Source organism: Sinocyclocheilus rhinocerous, unplaced genomic scaffold (genome assembly GCF_001515625.1).
Source record: "Sinocyclocheilus rhinocerous isolate Xijiao unplaced genomic scaffold, SAMN03320098_v1.1 scaffold790, whole genome shotgun sequence".
NCBI lineage: Eukaryota > Metazoa > Chordata > Actinopteri > Cypriniformes > Cyprinidae > Sinocyclocheilus > Sinocyclocheilus rhinocerous.
In genome coordinates, this window is record NW_015666971.1 from 456776 (window position 1) to 481958 (window position 25183).

Genomic DNA, 25183 nt, shown 5'->3' on the forward strand with positions numbered 1-25183 from the left:
AAAAAACTAGCTTGCTTACTAATTCAGGCTAATATTTAGCTAAATGATTTACATGGTTTTATACATTGCTAAATCACTTATATGCATCATAAATATTTTTAGACCTGGATAAATTTGCTTTGATGTAACAGTCATTACATATGTTATGCTAAAATTGTACTTTGACAAGCCAAAAACAGTTTTTAAAGTAATTGGGTGCCTTCCACTCCTCCCGTGTGTTTCTTCTTTTCACAGTCTGGCAGAAATTATGGGTGGTTTCAAAATATATGGTCACATGACAATAAAAGTGTACAGTTGGCAAGATACAGGGGGTGGGTCAACTTACCCACTGGCTCATCTTACCCCACTCTCCCCTACGCCAATGATAAAAAATGACATAAAAATGCTGTTTCATGCATGAGACGCTGCACAAGACTTGACGTCAAACATGTCCATCAAGCACATTTACACAGAAAAAAAACTATGGAAAAGCAGTGCAGTGCAATGAAAAACCTGTAAAGAACTATTACTGTATGTTTGATATTTAATGTTTGCATGATGGTGACAGGCTGCAAGCTGCTGTTATTTTCTGTTTTTACTTAACATTTACTGTTAATAATAGCATACTACTGGTGCTATATTTTGCCTTTTTGAGTTGACCTCTAAAACGGAATGGCTACATTTTGGCTAAGAAATATTTAGCATTTTCATTATTTTATATTATTTCTGAACACATAGGATATGTGCAAAACAAGTTTATACAATATTTGCCTTCATGTTTCATGCATCGTTTCTGCAAAGATATTTTACATGTGAAGTTGTTTTACATTTACACCAAGTGTGGTGCACTTAGAATAAAACTTTCTAGTTCAGTTCTGCAAATTTTAAATAAAGAAAATGCTACCTGAATAACGTTTACATTTTTATGTTGACAAGTTAAACGTTAAAAAAATATCTTTAATCAGTCAAACGTTCTGAAAACCTATCAAGTGCACAATGCATAGGCCTGTAGTGTTATTAATATAAATAATTGTAAATACATGTATAAATGCTGGACAAAGCTGAGCTACAATCACATTATATCAAGGTCTGTTATAGTCCACATTTGCCAAAACCAGACTAGCACAATTTCAATCGCACTAAAGCATTTACATGACATTTAAAAGGACAAATGACTGTTTTTATCTGACTGTAATCAAACGTTACGGTGCATTAAAACCCCCTTAACGATGGCAACATTTTAAAACCGCTTCAAACACAACTCAACCCAATCAGAATTCCAAGTCGGAACATTCTGTTTTAAAATTTGGAAGGAGATTTAATGCTTCCATTAATTGGACACAGATATGATGACCCTAAAACAGCCAAATAGCATCAGATTTATTGGTATATCACTAGTTTACATAACCGTTCATATGTTGTTACGAAAGAGCAGTTGTGTGTTGCATGCACAACATAAGCGGGTCACGAAAAGGCATTGGTTGTGATATGGTGAGCGTGTCTTCAAAACCAGCGTGACACTGCCGATCGAGTAAAATAACCGAGGCGCATTCTCTAATCAAGCGCAATTAGCTTATGAGCCGCTGTGGAAAAACACAGACTTATTTACTATTTCAGCCCGGTTTGAGTCGACACAGATCAGCGCTCGCCTCCTCCATCTGGGATCAATTCATCACTGTTAGCTTTAAAAACAATCTTGACACAAAAGATAGTGTTTATCTAGAGTCCTATCTGTACTGTGGGACAGGGGGTGAACAGGGAGAGCATACGGGAGAAGAAGAGTGGCATCCCTGACTCATCTCGCAGGGACAATGGAGTCTGGCGTGGAAAAAAACCCAGCGACCACATGCAAGAAAAACAGAGCTGCCACAACTCAAAGCCAGAGCGCAGCAAAACAATCCTCACAGACTGTAGCGAGCTGCTAATACATTCACAGATGGCCGGTCTGCTAGTGCCAGAGCTGGTAAAAATGAATGTAATACAACACAAGCGCATGTGCTTTCAGTTTACGTGGAGGAATAGCATGTGACAAACTCACGAAATAGAAAAACATGGAGCAACAAAGAAACTACACCATATTAGCTGCACGTCAGACTGCAGTTGCACTGTCAAGTAGATGGGATGTATATTATTGTGAGAATCAATGTAATGCCATGAAAACAAGAGTGAAAAGTACAAACAGATGCCGAGGAAGTAGAAGTTGGGACTTCAATCACACCAATGACAATATTTAATCAAAATCGAAACTTTACAGTAAGTTTGCATTTGTGAACATGAACTTAAAAAAAAAGTTTTAATTTCAACATTTACCAACACATAATTAAAATAATCAAATGTCATTTATCAAATCTGTCATTTAATGAATCTGAGCTAACATGAACTAACAATGAACAGCAGTGTTATTTTAGTATAATTGATATACTATAATACTTTTTGTTATTATTTTGAATTTTATTTTTATATTTGCTATTTATTAATTTTAGTTAAAATTTGAGCAACTTTGTTGTGTGTGTGTTTTTTTTCTTTTTAAATTAGTTTTTATACATTTTTTTTTATTTTTAGTTTTAGTTATTTTAGTACATCAAATTAAACTAAATAAAAATGAGAAATGTTGTCTTGGAAACTTGCGGAAATAAAATAAGTTTAAGTTTTTTATATTTTATATGCAAGTAAAATGATTTGATTTTTAATGGTTTTAGTTTTAGTTAACTATAATAACCCCGATAAAAAGTAGAATTTTTATTAACTAGCATTAACGAAGATAAATAAATACTGCAACAAATGTGTTCATTGTTAGTTAATGTTAGTTAATACATGAAATAGCATGAATTAATGGGCCTTTACTGTAAAGTTTTACCAAAATTTTAAATTCAATTTTTTTAATTACAATTTTTATTATTTTTTTAATGCACATTCCTGGACTTATCATGATTGATTCCTAAGAGCACAATAATTCAAAGCCATTTTATGTCATTCTAAAATCAAATTTTTTTGATGAAAATCTACTTATGTCAGACTCTGTTCCATGTTTTGTGTGTGTCTTGCTCCCCATATTATAAGTGCGTGCTGCAGTTTTGTCATCTGCCACTTTAAATGCTCAAGCTCTTTAAAGTCAGGTGGATTCTAATTAGCTGTCAATGTTTTATCGTTCATAAAATTGTTCTGGATGTGATTCTAATACTAAAGTTTCTTTGTGTTGTTATCATTATATATATTACTCTATTTGCATCAAATTTGAACAATTATCAAAATGTTACAGTTATTGTCTTTGGTGTGAACGGGCTTTAAGGTCAACCGAAGCATCTTTTTCTACTTGATGAAGCATCCAACGATTCATCTCAGCTGCGCCAGGAAGGGCAGATGAGGTTCTGACTTCCTGCTAGTCACTCAAACAGCACTAACCCTCAGGGAAGACAGTAAGTTTGCAGCATGTTCGGACATAAACACATGCAATCCTCTCCTGAGAGGTAGTCGCATGACTCAACAGAAACTTCATCAGCTACAATACTCTAGACTGTTCCAGTTCTCCAGGGAAGAGGCCTGCAACAAAAGAGCATTGATGCAAAAAGCTGACAAAGGTCCGTCATGTGCGATTTTGCAGGGCGAGATGCAGACATTAGCGGCGCTGGAACAACAAGCAGCTCTGTGGCCAGACATCTGCTCTGCATTAGCGCGGTGCTTACTAACAGAGTGCTAGCATGTCACACCAGCACTCCTCCATCAGAGCCAACGCTGGAGAAGTGCTGAGGAGAGCGAACGATCTGGAAACAGACTTTATAATGCTGCACATCCAGGACAATTATAGGGTCTCCAATAAATCCCAGCTGAAGTTTCTGATTATCTTTCTATTTATGAGAGGAACTCGGACGGAAAGCTCACACGGCGTTCTTGCATTTAATAAACAAGACTGCAAAAAGAGAATTGATTGCTCAAGTTTTTCTTAATTTATTTTTTATTGGTGCCAAGCATCATTATTAATATTCCTCATACTTACTGTTAAGGCTTTATTCTAATCCCTAACACAAAGTGTAACATCTTCTTAGGCACATAACTCGTCTTGAATAGGAGACATGTGATTTTACTTTCCTAAGTGATCGAAATTACGATTTTCGTCTGGCAAAGGATAAAACAAACCCAAAAAAATCTCATAAACTTACATTAAATTAGGGACTAAATCATATTTAGAGACTTGAGGATATTATAAATGTCTGTGAGCATAATTTTAAATACATATCAAATCAATTTGTTATATATTTTCATTTTAATTTTGCAACTTATAAAGCGTTAAAATTTGTATTCAGTTTATTCATATTGCATTTGAATTTTGCTACCTATATGCTTCCATAGAAAACCACAGGTCTACATCATAATTTACTTAAGTTGCACTCTAATAAACCACTTAGCAACACCCTAGCAACCACATAGAAGCACTCTGACCTGAGCTTTAAGGTCACACTAAGGACTATAACTATAAAGATAACGATAAAGATATAGTTATAAAAATCGTTCTCAATATTAAATAATAGCAGCGTCCACACCACAGCTATAACGATAAAAGCACAGAGAAACGGTATCGTTGGAATCACTTTCAGAATTATTTTTTCCAGCTGATGAACGATAAAATCACTGACGGCCAATCAGAATCAATCCTGCTATCACAAGCTGGAGAATTTAGAGCGGCAGACGAGCTTGCGCTTAGAACAGACAGACGATATCGTCCGCTGGTGTGGACGCTAATATAGTTATCTTTATAGTTATCGTTCTTGGTGTGAACGGGCCTTTACACAGGCAAAATATCATTTTATCATAAAGTCAAATATTTAATGATATTTTGTGGAATTTTCTGGATTTTTGTTTAGTCCAACAATTCAAACGTGGAAACATTGACAGTTTTTCCAATCGATCATTCCAAAATTCACCATATAGAGGTCAAACAAACATGGTCTAAATAAATAAACACACACAGGAGCATCAATACCCAAAACAAACCCCCAAAGTGGGTTTACTTCTCCAGCACTAGACCTGGAAAAGTCATGTAAATAAATATACAAATTATACAACTACATGGTCATTACTATAGTAAACACGTATTTTTCTAGTTATGCCAAGCTCTAAAATATTTTATTGGGTAGAAAATTTATATAATTTATATCATTATTCAGTAAATCACGAAAAACTGAAAGTCATTGGGTCTTTGAATATTGTTGTGGAAAATGATGGTTAAAAAAGGTTGAAAACTATGGAAGCATATAGGTAGCGAAATTCAATTTAAAATGCAATATTCAAAATGGCAATGTATTTCTGTATTTAAATTTACATTTTCCATTACCCATACGTGCAAAGTTTGTTGCAAAAAGAAAATTAAAATTAAATTATATAATTTACATTTGCCATTTCCAACAGTAGTAGTTATCTTTATAGTTATCGTTCTTGGTGTGAACGGGCCTTTACACAGGCAAAATATCATTTTATCATAAAGTCAAATATTTAATGATATTTTGTGGAATTTTCTGGATTTTTGTTTAGTCCAACAATTCAAACGTGGAAACATTGACAGTTTTTCCAATCGATCATTCCAAAATTCACCATATAGAGGTCAAACAAACATGGTCTAAATAAATAAACACACACAGGAGCATCAATACCCAAAACAAACCCCCAAAGTGGGTTTACTTCTCCACTAAATCACTAAAAAAATTGGAAAAATCATGGGGCCTTTGATTTTGCTGTGGACTATTTTGATCAAATGTTTAATGTGATTTTGTGGAATTTTCTGGATTTTTGTTTAATCCAATATTTCAAATGTGCAAATACTTAAATTCATTGACGGTTTTTCCAATCATTCATTCCACAATTTGCTGTATAGAGGTCAAACAAACATGAAAGAAAATTAAAATTAAATTATATAATTTACATTTGCCATTTCCAACAGTAGTCTTAATATGTAAATTGCATACAAATTTTAACGCTTTATAAGTTGCAAAGTTAAAATGAAAATATATAACACACATTGATTTGATATGTATGACATGTCCAAGCAGAAATGGTAGCAAAATGATAATTTAAATGCTATTTGTCCTAAATGCATTTAAACTAACAGTTAGAACACTTCGGATTGCATTTTCATCATGACGCCGTGGGATATTTGTAGCAAAATAAACACATTGCATTACACCAAATACACAACATAATGTTCTTTTTATATGACCAAATCATATGACCCCTTTAAAATTCTAAGTTTACATCCCGAAATTCTGACTTTATCTCTTAGAATTCTGAGTTTACATCCCAAAATTCTGGCTTTTTTCCTTAAAATTCTAAGTTTGCATCCCAAAATTCTGATTTTTTCCTTAAAATTCTAAGTTTACATCCCGAAATTCTGACTTTTTTTCCTTCAAATTCTAAGTTTACATCCCGAAAAAAATCCCGGACTTTTTTTCTCTGAATTCTGAGTTTTCATCTTGCAATTCTGTTTCTTTGTTTGTTTCTGCCATGGAATAAAAAATAAAAAAGGTAACTACGACTTCTTATTTCACAATTCTGACTTTTTGTCTCGCAATTCTGACCTGGATATACAAGGAAGCCTAAAAGTATTTCTACACATGGAAAAGTCATGTAAAACACTCTGGCCAGATCAACAGCAGCTTTCTCATGCCCCTTCATTCATTATAATCTATCTAGCTATCTTTCTTAACCAAAATGAATGGTTTTAAAATCTTTACTCGGTGCAAAACAGCCTAAATGCTCCTTTTTTGCTTTAAAAATGGCCTTCTGGGGTCCTAAACCTGAACATCTTCTCTGATAAGGCTACAGGGTGTGTCTGGAGAACCAGGCAAACACGACACATCCAGCAACAATGAATCACTGATGAATCAAATGCACTTGTTTACAGTAAATGCGTCATGCAGCATTCTTTAAGACTATATCTTTCTGACGACATGTGATTGTTCGGGAAATATATTATTTTAAGCGAAAAAACAAAAAACAAAAACAGGCAGCTTCTACAGGCAGAGTGAAGTATGAGACATAATAACAATCAAATGAAGAACAAATCCTATTTACACTAGCATTCACAGGTTTGGGGAAAGTAAGATTTCATTTTTCAAATATTAATCAGCACAACTGTTTTCAATATTCATAATAAATGTTTCTTGAGCAGCAAATCAGCATATCAGAATGATTTCTGAAGGATCATGTGACACTGAAGACTGGAGTAATGGCTACTGAAAATTCAGCTTTTCGTCACAGGAATAAATTACAATTTAAAATATATTCAAGTAGTAAACAGTTATTTTAAATTGTAATAACATTTACATTTTTTGTAATTAGCATTTTGATCAAATAAGTGCAGCCTTGGTGAAAAAGAGAGTTTTCAAAACATGAAAAAAAAACTTTTGAATGATAGTGTATGAAAAAATGGTGTAAACGTACGTACGAAGATGGAAATTTATGAAAAAAGTTTAAAACAATGTTAGACTTTTGTTCACACACTTAACCTAAAGTATGAGCAATAAATAATAACTGTTGCCTTAACAAGCACACTAATAAATGTACCGTTGAGCTGTTTATAAGCATGTCTGGTCTCTTGCCTACAGGTATATCTTTCAAGAGGTTTGCAGGTCTTGCTCACTTAAATAATGACTAAGGTAATTTTACGCAGCAATAACCAAACAACAATAGCCCGAGTAGATAAGGCTTTATTTGCATACTGAGCTCACAGAGATGACCTCAATCAAAACTCTGTCTGTTTACACTCCTACAGAGAGTGACTACGAGAAACTGTTCAACTTAAAATCCTTAAAGCAACATTCGCCAGTTTCCAAATCTATAACAAGCTAAGAAGAGAGCGTAAGGTCTGACACAACATAATAAACACAAATACTAGCAGACAGAACCGTGTCCAACTGGACGGCTGCCCAAACAGGAAGCATGACACAGTACTGGAGTCCAAGAGGTGAAAGGCAATAATTCCTCAACGGAGGTATTAATTATCTCAGATTTAACAATACAATACAAGAACAGAATCTTATCAGAGCTAGCAACGTCACCAAAAAGAGAAAACAAGTTTGAATGTTCATATAGATAACCAAAGGTGAACAGACTGTACTAGCATGGCTATATTTGCATAAGGAATACATAAACATAACTTATACAATCGTAGGATGAGTCATACAGCCCTAGACATTCATCTAACGAGGTCATATCTTATTACAAACAGCAAATGTATTAATTGCTCATTAATGCATGGTGTGACTATTAAGCGGAATACCTAATTCTGATTGGACAAATTTCATATATAGTGGTGCTAATTTCAAGTCTCTCGTGGCATATTTACATAATATCTACTGTATTCTTTTTTTCTAATAAAATAAAATAAAATCCCCCAAAAAAGTGGGACTCCAAAGAGGGATCCTAAATCCCTTAATTAACGGTTTCTGATGATTGTATAATCTAGTAATGGAGAATGAGATGATGAACACCATATCAGCCTTGCTTCTTTATGAAGAGCCTTGATTTCTTGACTGCTGCTGGAGTGATGCAACATTAAGAAATACAAATTTATGAAAATAAAGCTCCCTTTACAGCGGCAAAGTAAACATTTCTCTCATTAAGGCCCTGATCTCCAGAGACTTGCGATGCCGCTTTCGTATGCGCGCTCCTCTCTGCAACACCTGATTTAAACTCTGATATGAGAGGGGCGGCTTCCAAACGCAAATTCAAACTGGCTCCCCTGGACAGACAAAGAAAGCCGTTGCTCTGGCGAGTGAAAATATTTCATCATCATCGATCTCCTGCGCTTGATCCTATGGTGTCACCTGAATATTACTCACCCCCTGACAGTACAGGCGGTTGAACTCGTCTCCAATGCGCCGCAGCTCCCGAGCGACCGCCATCTCCGGCCCCATGGCTCCCACAGGTGCCGCCATCTGCGCGTGCTGGTGGCTAGGTTCGGCAAACCATACCTCTGAGAAAGACAAAGGAATTAAATTTTAAGACACTCTATAGACAAGCTCATTCAAACCTCAAATGATAAGGATGAGCAATCTGGGCAAAAAATATTTTGTTTTTCATTGATATTGATATACATACAGTATCAAAAAATATACTTTTTTCAAACACTAAAAATAATAACAAAATGCCTTAATGTCCAAAGTAAAGGAAAGTCTTTCAAAGATGAATTTGTTTTATTTTTTTATTTGAAAAAAATAAATAAATAAAATGTATATATATATATATATATATATAAATGTTCTCTAAAATGCATTGCAATAATCCAAAAAAATCATTACAGTGGACAAGTTTTTTTTTAATGCTAAAATTAGGTGATTTAAAAATGAAAAATAATAATGAAATGTCCCTTTTATCTTAAGACAATGTCTAAAGTAAAGGTGAGTCTAAAACAGATACATCTGATTTTTTGCAATGCAATAGGAATGATTTGTGACGTCATCTGAAAATGTCAGTTTAAAGTCATTAAATTTTGATTAAAGATTACGAAAACAAGCTTTTGTGCACAGTTGAATTGTGAAGGCCAGGATTAAGAATAAGGGTCATATTTAGAGACTTGAGGATAGGACAATTTGAATTCAAATGAGACAAACAAGCATTAAAACAACTACAAATCAAGATATTTCGTATTTTAATTCATCCCTCAACTTTTTTTTCTTCTTTCAAGAAGCAGAGTTCACACTGTCTTCATACTGTCAAGGCCAGGATTAAGATAGTAAATAAGCTTAATTTCATGAAAACAGTCAAGTCCATGCCATGCAGGACACAATTTTTCGAACAAACCTCTACTCTTGTATATCGCATAGCATCGTCTGGTGCAAACAGCCACCTCTGCAACCTCTGGTTTGGTTTTTCCACAGCCATTATCATGATTAAATATTTGCCAACTGTGCTAAAGTTACACCTTCTGTCGGTTGTAAGACAGTAGGTGAACCACAGAGGTTATTATGAGGCTAAACACTAATATCACCCAAATTCTGTATGAACTCAAATTGATCTCGCGCTATGACTCAAGCGAGAAGCAGTTTGACTGTTTTTTCTCATGCTCAATCATATTAGGACCATTGGATATTCATTTCCTTTCACAACTCCGCTAGACCTGTACGAACTGAACCAGCCAATATCTCAAAGTTTTAGTCAACACTTTAACCTCATTCTATCGTGCCTTTACCACACAAAGCCAACAACAACATTTCAAATGAGGACATTTATATCAATATTGCAGTGCTCAGATGACTGTGTGCTCAGTTCTGGGTTTGTTTATCACCGCATCTTCATTTATCTTTGGACAGAATAGCACCTCTGACCCACAAGAGGTGAGCAAAAAGGGCACAGAGTTTATATGTGTAAATCCAAGACCTTGTGCCAACACAATGCAGCAGCTAAAGGTATAAACAAGAGGCCACTGGTAGAGGAACTCTCCTGTCGAGCGAGCAACAGATGAGAGCCCTGATAAGTTATTGTTGTTTCTCTTTGCCATTAAGAGTGGCTACAGGAAGACAATTATCGCCATCTCATATCTCCAGGCTCTCAATAGGGAAAACAGAGATGGTTGGATCTCATGTCTAGCCTTCACAAAAGACAGGCTAGTCTATTTTGACTGCATGCTCTAAGGCCGATTCTCCGACCGCTTTCTTGAGGCCTCGGTGACAGTGAAGGTAAACAAGAAGACAATGGGCAAATCAGCCAACTCCATCTGAGGCATTATGAGAAGATGGGAAACACGCTGTGGTCATGTGTCTCAGGTGCACCGGGTTTGCAAGATATTGTGAATGAACCGAGCAGTAGCTTCATGCACGTGCAAGCACATGCTTCAGAATGCATAACGCAGTGAACAGTCTGATGTTAACAGAAAGGAAATGCAGGTTACTTCTTTTAGAGCAGCTATCACAAAGACAAATGAGTCGACTTGGCTTTAGACAGATCTGTGCTGCTTCTAAATGAGAAGAACATGCTTTCTGGAAGAGATTCTCAAGACAAGTGCACTACCAAGCATCAAAACATTATGCTTATCGCTGCGCTAATGTGGAAAACTGAGCGCCAAGTTAAACATCCAAAGCACTTAAATGGATGACATTCATAAACGGTGAGATGTGGCTATATTAACATTTTTACGCACCTTTACTTCACCTGTACAATCTGTCACTGTGGAAGTTTTATTTTTTTACTTTACAGACTCAGGGACCCCCATCCCCAATACAGACCACTAAAAGGCGATATATAAAACGGCTAGATTTTCTTTGCCAACAATGTCTAATGTCTTTGATTAGTTTTAACAAACTTTATATAATGCTTAACATATAACAAATGTATTACACTTGAATAAAGCCTTGTTTTAGATAGCATTAATTTATAATTAATTTAATATTGATAATTTAACGGATTATTTACTTTAATCGCCATAAAATTATATATATATATATTATTATTAAATTCGTCATGACATATGTTGGTCAAAATATAGAAGAGCGCGCGTGCGATTCAATGCTAGGTCACACCAGGGCGGGAAACCTGCAGCCGGCTTCAAATTTGAAATAATCAAATTCTTAACGGTCTAATCCACTGAAAGAAAACGGTTATGATGCCTCGCTGTTTGTCGCGTCAGTGTCGTGTTTACACACCACAAAATCGGGCCTTTTTTCTCCAGGGGGCTCTTACCATCATTTTGGCCGTCTTGCGCTTCGGAAATATTGGGCATTAGCGGGGAACTTGGCACAGAATCGCTGTCGACGGAAAAATAGCCACTAGAGGACCTGGAGAAGGTTCGGCACATCGGTGACCTCGACTGGTGACTATTCGACATGGAAATCCCTCCCCTTAACGGGTCCCCATCGCTCGGCTGAGGGAAGTCAAAGTGCCCGGAGCGCAAGACAGCTCCGCCACCGGCGCTCTCTCCGCTTCCCCGGCCCGGCGTTTGCTCTCTGCAGAACAAACAAAACACTCATTACTGTCGTTTGCAAGCGTTTCGAAGAGGAGTTGTGTGGGTTGTTCGGCAGGGAGTTTTGAACTTCCAGTCTGTTTCGTGGCGATTTTGCACGCGTTTGGAAACTCAGCTGCAGGGAACGCTACAAGTAAGTTAGTAACCCGGTGAAGTGCGTCACAAACGAGCTCCACTTCAACTTCCTATTTCTTCCTTACTGCAAAACAGTCTACATTTTGGGATAGAACTCGATAACGCGCGAGGCGATCGCGTCGAATACTGCACGCGGCACTTCGAACTCGCGCTGTAGAGGAATCTACAAGCTTTCAACTTTGTTTGTTTCATCGTTCGTGCTTTTAAAAATGAAAACACATCCCGTAGTTCTCTGTAAGCCAGTTCAGCTTTGTCAATCGTGCCGGTTTGAACAAACCGCGAAGCAATATATGCCAAAACAGCGACAGATATGTAAATAAAACGCATAAAGAAATATCAGCTAAAATGAAAATTGAACAAACTCCGTCATGTTGTTGTAGTATCACATACCACTGGATTTGTTGCGCGAGCACTTGTCAGTCACTACTAATAAGTAGGCTACTTTATATAGTCAGTAGGAGCGCGAGTTAGAAACACTCACGCGACTGGCTCGCAGTTTCTTTCTTCAGTTTTCTTTATATCTTGCTTCGATGTCACTTGTCAGCGAGTTGCAAAGTCAGCATTTTACTGACAGTAATGAATACTGTAGCCTACTGTAGGAGCGGGGACTTTCTTTCTTTCTTTATTTTCACTTGTTAGCGAGCAATAATGGACAACATTCTACTGTCAGTAATCGGTAATGTGCGAGCGTGGAGTTTTATAGCGATTTATTTTCATCGAGTAACAATAACATGCGCACCAAAACAAAGTTTCCTATTAATAGGAGCGCGTCGACGCCTCCAAGTGTTCAGGCAAACAGACAGCAGACAATAGCGCAAAGTTATGCGAGTATCAGTCCCAACAGACCGACAGATTAGACGATCGTTAAATATAAATAAACAATTATTATAATAAACACATATCGCACGGCACGTTCCAAATCGCCATTCTTTCCCGCCGGGAACATTTCGAGTCCTATTTCGAAAGTAACGCGCGAATAAATGTAGGCTATCTTTTACACTCGCAGGGTATCGCCTGGCGTAGAACTGTAGAACAACAACAACCGCGGGTTTCATCGTGTTTTGACTTATTTTCGGTGGATAGCGGAAAAATAAAAAAAAGCAAACAGGTGCCTGTCGTTATCCATTGCAAAACTGTTAAATTATTCACTCTGGTTAAATGTCAACAGGTATGGGCAATTTAGGGGATTGGACTCCTCGACTACATCTCAACTTTTGTTGTCTGTGCGACATTGTTTGGCTGGACGCTACGTAAAGCGACCAGACAACGCGCGTCTGAAGTTTCACTTTTTTCTCCCTCGACGCCGCGCGCAACTTTGTGTTTAGCGCGTTATGCTTCGCTAGAATAAAATACCAACACGAAACATAATCCAGGGTGATCTTGACAAATAAACAAATTAATAACCCGATTTTACTAAACCCTTTCATGGGTTTTAAATCACGGCGATCAAATGTTAAAACGCGTATATTAATAACGTATAATCCTTTTTGATTTACAATATTGTGCAAAAAAGGGAAAAGTGCAAAGTTGTCCTAAAGAAAGCCGGTATACTGTAAGATACGCGCGTATGAACTCACCTGGACGTGTCAGACATATCCGCTGCGGCATAAACGCGTTAGCGCATCATCTTAGCGATAAAGACAGCAAAACGAAAGGAAAATTTCGAAATATCCAGAGATTTAAAAAAGTGTTGTAAAAAATCAATAACAATAAAAAGCACAATTCCAATAGCAGGCAATCGATGGTTCTAAATCTCTCGATGTATTTGTTCCCCTTAGAGCAGCTGTCATGTAAGATCCTGTTTGAAAAATGTCCACAGGATTGTTTTGAATGGTCTCTCTTTTGTCTCGGTGTCTTCTTAAGTGCACTTCCTCGCCGAGGCTCACTCTCTTGTGTCTGCTGCGCAGAGTGAGCGAGTTGTTCTGCTGTCTATTCACTGAAGCAAACCCTCACAGTAAAGCTGAGAAGCCACGCCCCACATGGGATGGGCTTGTAATGGTCAAACCCACATCGTCTCACACCACACCATCAGGCTCCAAATGTACACAAACACTTTAGATTAAACTAGAACAAAAGCACTATAGCTCTTCTTTTGCACAGGCTAGTCTCTTGTGTGGTATATTTCATGTACAGTCTGGTTGAATAATGTTTTTTCACAAGTGAATCATGGGCATTTTGAAACAATGTAATGTTTCTGCATGCAATACAAGCTAGGTTTACACTTGCAATACAAGTATTTGGTATGCATTTTATTTTGTTATTAATTAAATTATCCACTGTTTGTGGCACAATAAGACACAATACCTTTTACACACAAAGACAATTAAGAAAATAGCTCTGAATATATCCAGTCTTCCATTAGTTTACATTGACAATTGCAGAAAATCTGGAAATATAAGAGAATGCAACTTTTTTTTTTTTTTTTTTTTTTTTGTTGCTGTTCTTGGCAGACTTTAATAACAAGTGAACAAACTGATGTTTTTTTTGTGAAAAGAAAACTTGAATAAGACAATTGGTAGTTTGGTCCAAACTTAGTGTACAGCAATGACATAAAAGGACATCCATCCAAGACCCAGACTGAGCAGATTTGAACTACATTAGAACCTGTGATCGAATTGTTTACCTTTTAAATAAAGGTCAAATTATGGCAGTTGATAGTAGCATTAAAAACTATAGCTGCAGTAATATATTATTGTCTGTCCAACATTGTAGTGCGGTTACTGTTACTCAATGTATGTACAATTGCATAAATATTCATTAACTGTGTGTCATGTGATGACTAATTACATTTGGGCTTTTGCACTTCTTTAACTTCTTTTTGGGCTTTTTGCACTGCCTTTTGGCACTTCTTTATGCTGTTATAGCTCAGATCCAAGCTATCAGGGCTCCTCTGTAAATGCAAGATGCTTGGCTGGTGTTTATTTGAAATCAATTCAGATAAAATCACTGAAGAATTTAAGAAAAAAATATTGTATGATAGACATAATGTGCAACTCGTATAACTGAAATTCCCTTCTTACATACACTCTTACAAATAAAGGTTCTTTATTGATGGTTCTCTGAAGAACTCTTAACATCCATGGAACTTTCCCATTGGACAGTAGACTGTTTATAGTGCAATAAGGTTCTTTAGATGCTCTTCACACTAAGGAAAAATGGTTCTTTAAAGAGATGTTCAATGAAAGCTTCTTTATTGGCATCTTTGGTTCCAAGAAGAATCTTTAACATTCAAGGAAGGTTTTTTCTATTGGACAAAAGTTTTTTGAATGTTAAATAAGGTTCTTTAGATGTTCTTCACACTATTAGGGTGACCATACGTGCCATTTTCCCAGGACGCGTCCTGGGAAAATGGCACTTATGGTCACCCTACACACTATCAAATGGTTCTTTAAAGAATCATTCACCGAAAGGTTCTTTGTGGAACCCCAAATTGGTTCTTCTATTGCATTGTTGCGAACCCACCCCTTTGGAAACTTTATTTTTAAGAGTGAACAAGAAAATGTAGTGTTGTGCCTAGAGTATATGCCATTTTCTCAAGGCCTTGGCAAGTTCTACCATTCTTCTTGGCACAAAGCATGATGCTTAATCATAAAACGTCAGCTATGCATTCGTAAGTGCACTGACCACCTCCAATTAGTCCTTAATCTCTCCCAACCAATGTGAAAGAAAATGGAAACCATTGAGACCAGCAACCTGAAATCACTTAATTGTTCTTCCACATCCTCATAAAGCCATGCTTATTCTCTCATTCAGAGCTTAGACAGAGGTTGGGTGCTGCTGGGATACTGTGGCTGTGGGTAGAAGGCCCATTCGGCCCTGGGATTGGCGACTCCAGCGATAGGGGCCTGGATGCAGCAGGACGGGATGTTGAAGTCATCGACCACCTTCAGCGCATCATCCTTCACCGATCTGCACAGCTCCAAAAGCTTCAAAACAAGCAGACCACAACCACATGAGCGTTAATGCAGAGATTACACAACTACAGTATATCATACAACTGGATGTTGTGAGTAGAGCTTGACCAATGTGAAACCGCCGACAGTCACTCTCCATAATAAGTTGCACAATTTATTTTTTTTAATTTATTTTTTGTCTGTAACACAAACACCGAGGGACATGTTGCATGTCAAAACTTTTATACTTATACTTAAGTATGATCAATAGCAAACACCGCTAATGGTACTTGACACTAGTGGAAACAAATGGGGATAATTCTGAACTCACCAGAAGAAACATTCCCAACAACACTGAAAAAATTAAAAATGGTGCAGAAACTATTTTAACTCAGAATATTCTGGTAAATTTCACAATTACAAAGACATAACATGATATTTTGAAGTGGAAAAGCTGAATTAGGATTTTCTTGTAAAACATACTCCAATAATCTTTTATTTATGAACTTTATCAAATAATTTCTACAAGGTATTAGACATCAATATATCACAGTAAATATATAACCATAAGCATTACCCTTCTATAACAGCACCCTCTGGTGGATATTAAAAGCAACATTGAAAAACGTTCAACTTTCATTTCCTAAAGTTCCATTTCCCAATTTGCCTTAAACACACAGCTCCATCAGAAGAACTGTGTGTGGTGTGAGCAGAGACACTGATGTGTGAGAACACAGTCAGAGGTCAATACATTAATACTCACCATAACCAGTGTTTTGAGCAGAACCACAGCATGCTGGATCAGATGACATACTGACAGTATAAAAGTTTTGCATTACTGTATTTACTGTAACATTGAGTTTTATAATTATTCTTATACTTTCGTATCTCTTGTGGTCCCAATATGGTCAGTTGACGTGTCCAGCATTGTGACATCCTAAACTTCATCTAAAACACGTGTTGTTGTTGTTTTTTAGTCATTATCTAATAGACTGATTAGACCAAAAATTTGGGAAAAATACAGATTCATACTATTGTCGGTAGGATGTTTTAAAATGCTTTTGAAAGAAGTCTTATACCCTCTAAGGCTGCATTTACTTGATATATCCGATTAAAAAAATACAATAAAAACAGTAATACTGTGAAATGTTATTAGAATTTAAAATAATTGTTTTCTATTGTAATATATTGTAAAATGTAATTTATTCCTGTGATCAAAGCTGAATTTTCAGCATCATTACTCCAGTCTTCAGTGTCACATGATCTTCAGAAATCATTCTAATATGCTGATTTGCTGCTCAACAAACATTATTATTATTATCAATGTTGAAAACAGTCGTGCTGTTTACTATTTTTCGTGGAAACTGATCATTATTTTTTTCAGAATTCTTTGATAAATAAAAAGTTCAAAAGAACAGCTTTTATTTGAAATAGAATCTTTTGTAATATTATACATCTTCACTGTCACGTTTGATCGATTCAATGCATCCTTGCTGAATAAAAGTATTAATTTCTTTCTTTGAAAATAAATAAATATCTAATTGACCCTAAACCTTTGAACAGTATTATCATAGTGGCCCGGACTATTTAATGAAAGATCAAAAATGGTGAAAAATGACAACTAAAACACCTAAAAATCGAAACTTTCCCTCAGAGATAAAGAAGCATACATTTTGATGACGAACAATACAAAGTTCATGTTATTTTGTAACCTCTCCATGCACAGACGGCTACAGAACACGGCGTACTTGCTTAGAAATAAGACTAAAAATATTCAAATTGATTAAATAAGAAAATTGGATTGAAATATGGGAAATTCGCAATCACACTATTCATCTCCTGTCATTGCTTCATTCCTCAGGTGTCGCACTGATTCCACAGACATCCTGCGTGAGTCACAGAACCTGCTATTTTCTCCCACATCGCCTGACAAAGAGATCATTTATCGTCCTGACACTTTGGCTCCTGCTCAAGTCCTCCAGAGCTCAAGATGAAAGACAAATGATCACAGCCTGTCAGTTTTCGGCAAAGCTCTGCTTGAGTATTTTGACTTTTATAACCCTGTACTATGAAACCCTCTCATTGTTCTGTTTGAGAAACACTCGCTTATCTGTGGCGCATTAACGGTTGAAATATGTTTGGACACGTCTTGCTCAATAGCCGTCTGTCCAACGAGGAGTCTGAAATACGTCTGACCTCTCTTGTGCTCTCTTTCCAGACTAGATGAAAAGAAAGTAGCTCTATGTAGAGGTTACATGCGCCACTGAAGCAAACGGAGAGATAAGGAGAGTGGGTAAACAGAGAGAGAGAAAGCGATGGCATGAAAGAGGAGAAAGGGAGACAGAATGGAAAATTCTGCTAGAGTTTGGTTACTCACTATGTACAGAGAAGTAAAGTGAAGTCAAATACACAGTGTAATCTGATCAGCTTTTAAATATAAGATGAACAAAAATAATTAAATTTTTATTTTTCTAAAAGTAGAGCTTTAAGTAATGAATACTGGCAAAGTATGATCTTTATATTTTGAAGGTCTAAATAAAATTTATTTTGGTATCAAAATACCAATTCAAAAGTTTGGGGTCTGAAAGATTTTGTAATGTTTTCAAAGTCTCTTCTACTCACCAAGGCTGCATATACAGTGGGTACGGAAAGTATTCAGACCCCCTTAAATTAGGGAATTTTAGGAAAAGCATCACAAAATCGATACTTAAATAAAACACAATTGAGAGCTCCACAAGTCTTTATGAAAGAGCAGTAATATGATCTTTTTTTTGCATGTCCACTAAAAATCCCCTCTAAACAGTTATCCATTACCCATAAATCAACACATAATGCTCACAATTAAAACTAAAAAACAGTCTCCAACACTGCCTCTCTGTGTTGGGGTGAATGTGTGTGTTCAGTGAAGCATGTGAGTCTGGCTCTAATGTTGACACATGTAATGATAGGAGTGTGTGTACAACATTAAAATTCTGAAATATTATTACAATTTCAAATAACTTGTTTCTATTGTAATATATTTTAAAATGTAATTTATTTCTGAGATCAAAGTTGTATTTTCAGCATCATTACTCCAGTCTTCAGTGTCACACGATCCTTCAGAAATCATTCTAATATGCTGATTTTATGAAATATTTCTTAGTATTATCAATGTTGGATAATCATTTTGTGGATAAACCATGATTCATTTTTTTTCTGGATTCTTTGATGAATACAATTCAAAAGAAAAAGATTTATTTAAAATAGAAATATTTTAAATGTATTTTTTGTCACTTCTGATCAATTTAATGAATCCTCGCTGAATAAAAGTGTTAATATATATATGAAAAAAAAACTCTAAACCAAAGTCATCTCAGCAAAAAACACTAAATATAGTCTGACTTGAAGCATATAGACACCAGCAAGTGTTTTATGACCATAAAATCTGATGAAACCTTTGATTGATCTCCAAACAAGAGACGAGGCTCCACTGCTGGACTGAAATGGGGTTGTATTGTCACCACAGCGGCTGCTGATGGTTTTTCACAGAAAATGAAGATGTTCTGCCACTTTTCAAAGACAATGAGGTGCATGATGGTATGGACAGATGACGTAGCCTGGGGAAAAATGTCAGCTATGTTAACACAACAAAAGCAGTGTCAGTGTTACCGATGAAGAAGGCCAGTGTTGAGCTCAAAGTGATTCAATCAGCACAGAGCTAAGAAATCTCATCTGTTCATTAAAATGACTACAGAAGCATGTGTACGGAAAATGTGATTGGATTATTCAGGGAAGCAGCTGTTTCTCCTAGACAGCTATGAGATCAAATGCAAAGCAAATGGAGATTATTGCCTTTAAATCTCCTGCTTTTCTCCTGAGATGCAGTAATCTCACATGTGTCTCGTCTCGAGTTTTGGAAGAGATGTCAACATTGTTTCAAAATGTAAACTAAGATCTCAAGATGACCTCAAACATTTCTCATCAAACTCATCCAAACCCAAATGATCTGAGCTGATTTACTTAAAAGTTTTGGGTTGAAGTAAGTCTCTTCTGCTCACCAAGGCTGCATTTATTTGATCAAAAATACAGTAAAATCCGTAATATTATTACGAATTCAAATAAATGTTTTCTATTGGAATATATTTTAAGATGTAATTTATTCCTGTGATGCAAAGCTGAATTTTCAGCATCATTACTCCAGTCTTCAGTGTCACATGATCCTTCAGAAACCATTCTAATATGCTGATTTGCTGCTCAAGAAACACTTCTGATTATTATCAATGTTGAAAACAGTTGTGCTGCTTCATAGTTTTGAGGGAACGGTGATACATTTTGCTTTTCAGGATTCTTTGATAAATATAAAGTAAAAAAAAAGAACAGCATTTCTTTGAAATAGAAATCTTTTGTAACATTATAAATATTTTTACTGTCACTCTTGATCAATTAAATGCGTCCTTGCTGAACAGAAGTATTAATTTCCTAAAAAAAAAAAAAGAAGGGAATTTTAGGAAAAGCATCACAAAATCGATACTTAAATAAAACACAATTGAGAGCTCCACAAGTCTTTATGAAAGAGCAGTAATATGATCTTTTTTTTGCATGTCCACTAAAAATCCCCTCTAAACAGTTATCCATTACCCATAAATCAACACATAATGCTCACAATTAAAACTAAAAAACAGTCTCCAACACTGCCTCTCTGTGTTGGGGTGAATGTGTGTGTTCAGTGAAGCATGTGAGTCTGGCTCTAATGTTGACACATGTAATGATAGGAGTGTGTGTACAATAGGACTCATTCTAAAGAGCTGGAGCCACACACAGAGAAATCACACGTACATGTGAGGATCTCATCCACAGATACTGTTCTCAGTGCTCAGACCCCACACACACAGTCTTACTCACTCAATAACATGCTCACGGACATTTCTGCTGCCTCACTCACTACCACACACACACACACACACACACACAGGTTTGTTTTTGTGAAAAGTGGGGACATCCCATAGGCGTAATGGTTTTTCTACTGTACAGACCGTATATTCTATTGCCCTACACCAACCCTACCCCTAAACCTACCCCTCACAGGAAACTTTGTGCTATTTCAGATTTTCAATACACTCCATTCTGTGTGATTTATATGCATTTTGAAAAGTGGGGACATGGGGTAATGTCCTGAAAAGTCACCTTCTCCTTGTAATACCCTTGTCTCTCTCTCTCACACACACACCATTTGTCACAAAAACGCACACACACACACACACACACACACACTGACTCACGAATTAGTGTCAAATCAAGTCAAGCAGCATCATTTGCTGGATGTTAATGAAACTTTAAATGATCAGGAATAGCAGAGCTGGACTGTGGATTGGACTTCAGTTACAAAAAAAATTACTTAATTGCTTACTGATCATAAGCATTTTGTACTCAAATTACAGAGTAGTCAACATCTTTAGGTCTACAAGAAGACATTTTTTCTCTGAATATTGTGACGGATAAAAGGGAGTCTCTTGCACTCTTTTGAGTGGCATTTGCATACACAACGTTCACAAGTTTGAGGTCGGTAAGTTTTTTTTAATGCTTCTGAAAGAAGTGTCTTCTGCTCACCAAGGCTGCATTTATTTGATCAAAAAGACAGTAAACACAGTAACATTGTGAAATATTATTACAGTCTAAAATTATTATTACAGTTTCTATTTGAATATGTAAAATGTAATTTACTTTTATGATGCAAAGCTGAATTTATCATTACTCCAGTCTTCAGTGTCACGTGATCCTTCAGAAATCATTCTAATATAGGGAACGGTGATACATTTTGCTTTTCAGGATTCTTTGATAAATATAAAGTAAAAAAAAAGAACAGCATTTCTTTGAAATAGAAATCTTTTGTAACATTATAAATATTTTTATAATTTACTTTTATGATGCAAAGCTGAATTTATCATTACTCCAGTCTTCAGTGTCACGTGATCCTTCAGAAATCATTCTAATATGCTGATTTACTGCTGAAGAAACATATCTTCTTATGAACAATGTTAAAAACATTTGTGCTGCTTCATATTTTTGTGAAAAACATGATACATATTTGATGCTAGTATTTTTTTCAAAAGTTCAAAAGAACCACATTTATTTAAAATAGATCTTTTTTAACAATGTACATTTATTTGCCTTGCCCAATTTAATGCATCCTAGCAGAATAAAAGTATTAATTTCTTTAAAAAAAAAAAAATCTGATTGACCTTAAACTTGTGAACAGTAGTGTAAAGAGAAAAAAGTGTGAGTGTAGTGTGTTTTTTTCGCTTGGTGATTTATAATGAAAAAAAAAAAAACAATTCGATTTGAACTAAATTAAAGATTGAATTATCTTTTGATTAGGGATGTAACGATTCACTCAACTCACGATTCGATTCACGATTTTGATATCACGATTCGATTCACGATTTATTTTTAACAAAATGAGATTTAAGACAAATTATAAATTACATGTGTCCTTTTATTATTGCTTGGACAAAATACTGTACGTTTCTTTGTGAAATTGAAATATAACACCATAATAATATACTAATATAGCACTTGTAAATTATTGCTCTTTTGTTGGTTTTGATTGCTTCTATTGTCCTCATTAGTTAGTCGCTTTGGACAAAAGCGTCTGCTAAATGACAAAATTTAAATATAATGTAAATGTAAATAACAAAACTAAATTGAAAATTTAAAACAAGCCCCAAATAAAATAAATCTCTTCATATAAACAAACTAAGGCTTTGTCTGTGCTCTTTCCATTTAAAATTAGAGGCAACCACTGCATTTTAATCATGATCCAAACAAAGATGCTGCATACATGCAACATGAGCAGTTTTTAATCTAAATTAGATTGTATAATTTAGAAATTTGAAGCAAAAACAGAATTTTTTGACTTCATTTTTGTGAAACTATGCATAAAAATGATCTGCATGAAACCGAATACCCCTAATTGAATCACGATTTGTTTAGCATCTCAACCAATTTGAATCGTCACATATTTAAATCGATTTTCAACCGGCTTGCGGTTAATCGTTACATCCCTACTTTTGATTCAAGTACAACCTCATCTACAGTACTTTCTCTTAGAGAAGTATAGCTCAATGAAATCCATTCAAACAATACATTCTTAATAAACTTGCAGCAAATTGAAAATTATTAATGAAAGTGATTTGGGATGAGACGTCTGTTCACTCAGTACTGTTTCTGCAACACAGAGATATTCTGGTTTATCTTCAACAGCCACTGACTCTCAGATCAATAACAAAATGTAATGCCAATCAAAGCTCGCTGAGCCTGACGTTATTTGCATGGCTTATTCCACGGCATGGAAAACTAGACGATAGGCAAAGATGCTCACTCTTATCTGTCCAAAACATGTTTTCATCTCGTCCGTGGATAGATCCTTTCTTCAGCAACTCCCACTCAACCGAAAATAAGACAAATGTAGTGAGTCCGAATGTAAAAATAAAAGTTCCAAAGGAAAATGGGTTGCACTTTTACAACTCAGAAGACCTAATAGAGTTCTGAAAGTCTATGAAAGTAGACACAAATAAGTCAATAGTTAACAAACAGTAAGAGCATACAGCTAAAAATGAATATGGATACCCAGTTAACAGGGAATGTTCCCAGGAGTCTGGCTAACGTTCTGACAATGTTCTCTCAAAGCTATGAACAAATGCTTATAACGTTAATAGAATATTTGTTCAAAGTTTTCTGCTTTAATAATGTTCTCAAAACATCAGCACAAAAATGTTATCTATACATCGTTCATGGAACGTTTTCTTTCTGAATCTATTGTTGGATGTTCATGTAATGTTTTTTAAACGTTACAAATTGTCAAATATAACACTTCTAATAAAAATGTTTGCATGCTCATTTAACATTCATATGACTAAGAAAAAAACGGTTTCAAAAACCGTTTAGAGAACATTCAGAAATAACGTTTTCATGACTTAATGAAATATTAGCAAATGTTCTCAGAACATATTTTTATTAGCTGGGAAATTATCCGGTTCTTAAATGGGACATCAGATGCCCATTTTCCACAAGTTGCTATGATTCTTTAGAGTCTTCATGAAATGTCTGCAACATACTTTGGTTAAAATTCTTCAATGGTCGTGTATAACAACACCCTTTTTAACCTTGTCAAGGACAGCTCTGTTCACAGCGACCCGTTTCGGTGCATGTCTCTTTAAATGATAATGAGCTACTGCTCACCCCGCCCCTCAATTCTGTTTTTTGTGTATTCGGTGGCGAGTTACCATTAAAAACAAAACGAGTCCACTGCGTCTTCAGTGGCTTTGATGTCGGGCGAAAATGAAAACTCTTATGTTCACTTTTACATCCAACTATAAAACACTTGCATTGCTTACAAGACATTGTTGTCGCTACAGCTGCTTGAGCGCGGAGATAATGGCAGAGACCGTACAACTAGCTGAGGGCGGAAATATGCTAATATGGGACAGTCCATCAGCGGTCGTGGGCGGGGCCTGAAGAGTGTGACATCATACTGCTCAGAAAATCAAAACGGCTCGATAATTGAGCTTTTTGGGGGGTTAAAAAAAAAATGAGTGAATGGATTTTTATTATTATACGGTGGTTGTGTCCACGCACTGCTAAGACACATTATATGCAAACACCATGTAAAGGTGAATTTTGCATCCGATGTCCCCTTTAATAATGTTTTCAAAACTTTTGCACAAAAATTGTATTTATGCATAATACATTACACATTAATTTAGTTGGATGTTTGTCTAACATTTACAAAATGCTACTACTTATTCAGAAAGTTTAAGGAACATTCAAAAGTAACATTTTCATAATGTTTGCTATTGGCTACCGATCACTATCGGCCGATAATCACGTTGGGATGATTGTCACCACACATCGCGTATGTCTATAAGCGAGCTGCACCCTGCACAGTTGACAGGAATTGTCACTTGCACAGTCGAGGCAGTGTCACATCGTCACTAAAGTTTATAAATTGCATTTCTTTTTAATTCTTGCCGGTGTTTAACCATTCAGCGCTCGCGCACTCTCCTGGAGACCGTGCGCTCATGCACACTCGCAGCGCACACACATAATGCCAAGTATGCGTTGCGTATTTTTTCCGCGCTCATGTTAACGGATTAATAAAGCATTCACTGCACACGGTTACGATCCGGCAGTGCGTTCCAGTTGCGGCGCGTCTGCAGCAGTGCAGAGATCGTTTCCGCACCGAGTCTGTTGC

The 25183-nt window shown here is 35.9% G+C and overlaps 2 protein-coding genes across 3 annotated transcripts in view; both read right to left on the reverse strand.

Annotated features, from left to right (window-relative positions):
- The window catches only part of LOC107733343 (bcl-2-like protein 11), a 20402-nt gene extending 6423 nt beyond the window's left edge, over nucleotides 1-13979 (reverse strand). Inside the window, exons 1-3 of one of the 2 annotated variants that reach the window (XM_016544924.1) lie at nucleotides 13639-13979; nucleotides 11647-11909; nucleotides 8811-8944 (exon numbers count right to left, since the gene is read on the reverse strand). In XM_016544924.1, coding sequence (XP_016400410.1) covers nucleotides 8811-8944; nucleotides 11647-11909; nucleotides 13639-13655 — 414 coding nt within the window. In that variant the 5' untranslated portion in view covers nucleotides 13656-13979. Of the gene's footprint in view, nucleotides 1-8810; nucleotides 8945-11646; nucleotides 11913-13638 lie in introns of both variants that reach the window. The other variant, XM_016544923.1, reaches the window with a different exon arrangement.
- A 1512-nt stretch (nucleotides 13980-15491) lies between these two features.
- LOC107733326 (acyl-CoA oxidase like) overlaps nucleotides 15492-25183 on the reverse strand; it is a 52359-nt gene continuing 42667 nt past the window's right edge. Inside the window, 1 exon segment of the mRNA XM_016544899.1 lies at nucleotides 15492-15987. Coding sequence (XP_016400385.1) covers nucleotides 15811-15987 — 177 coding nt within the window. The 3' untranslated portion in view covers nucleotides 15492-15810.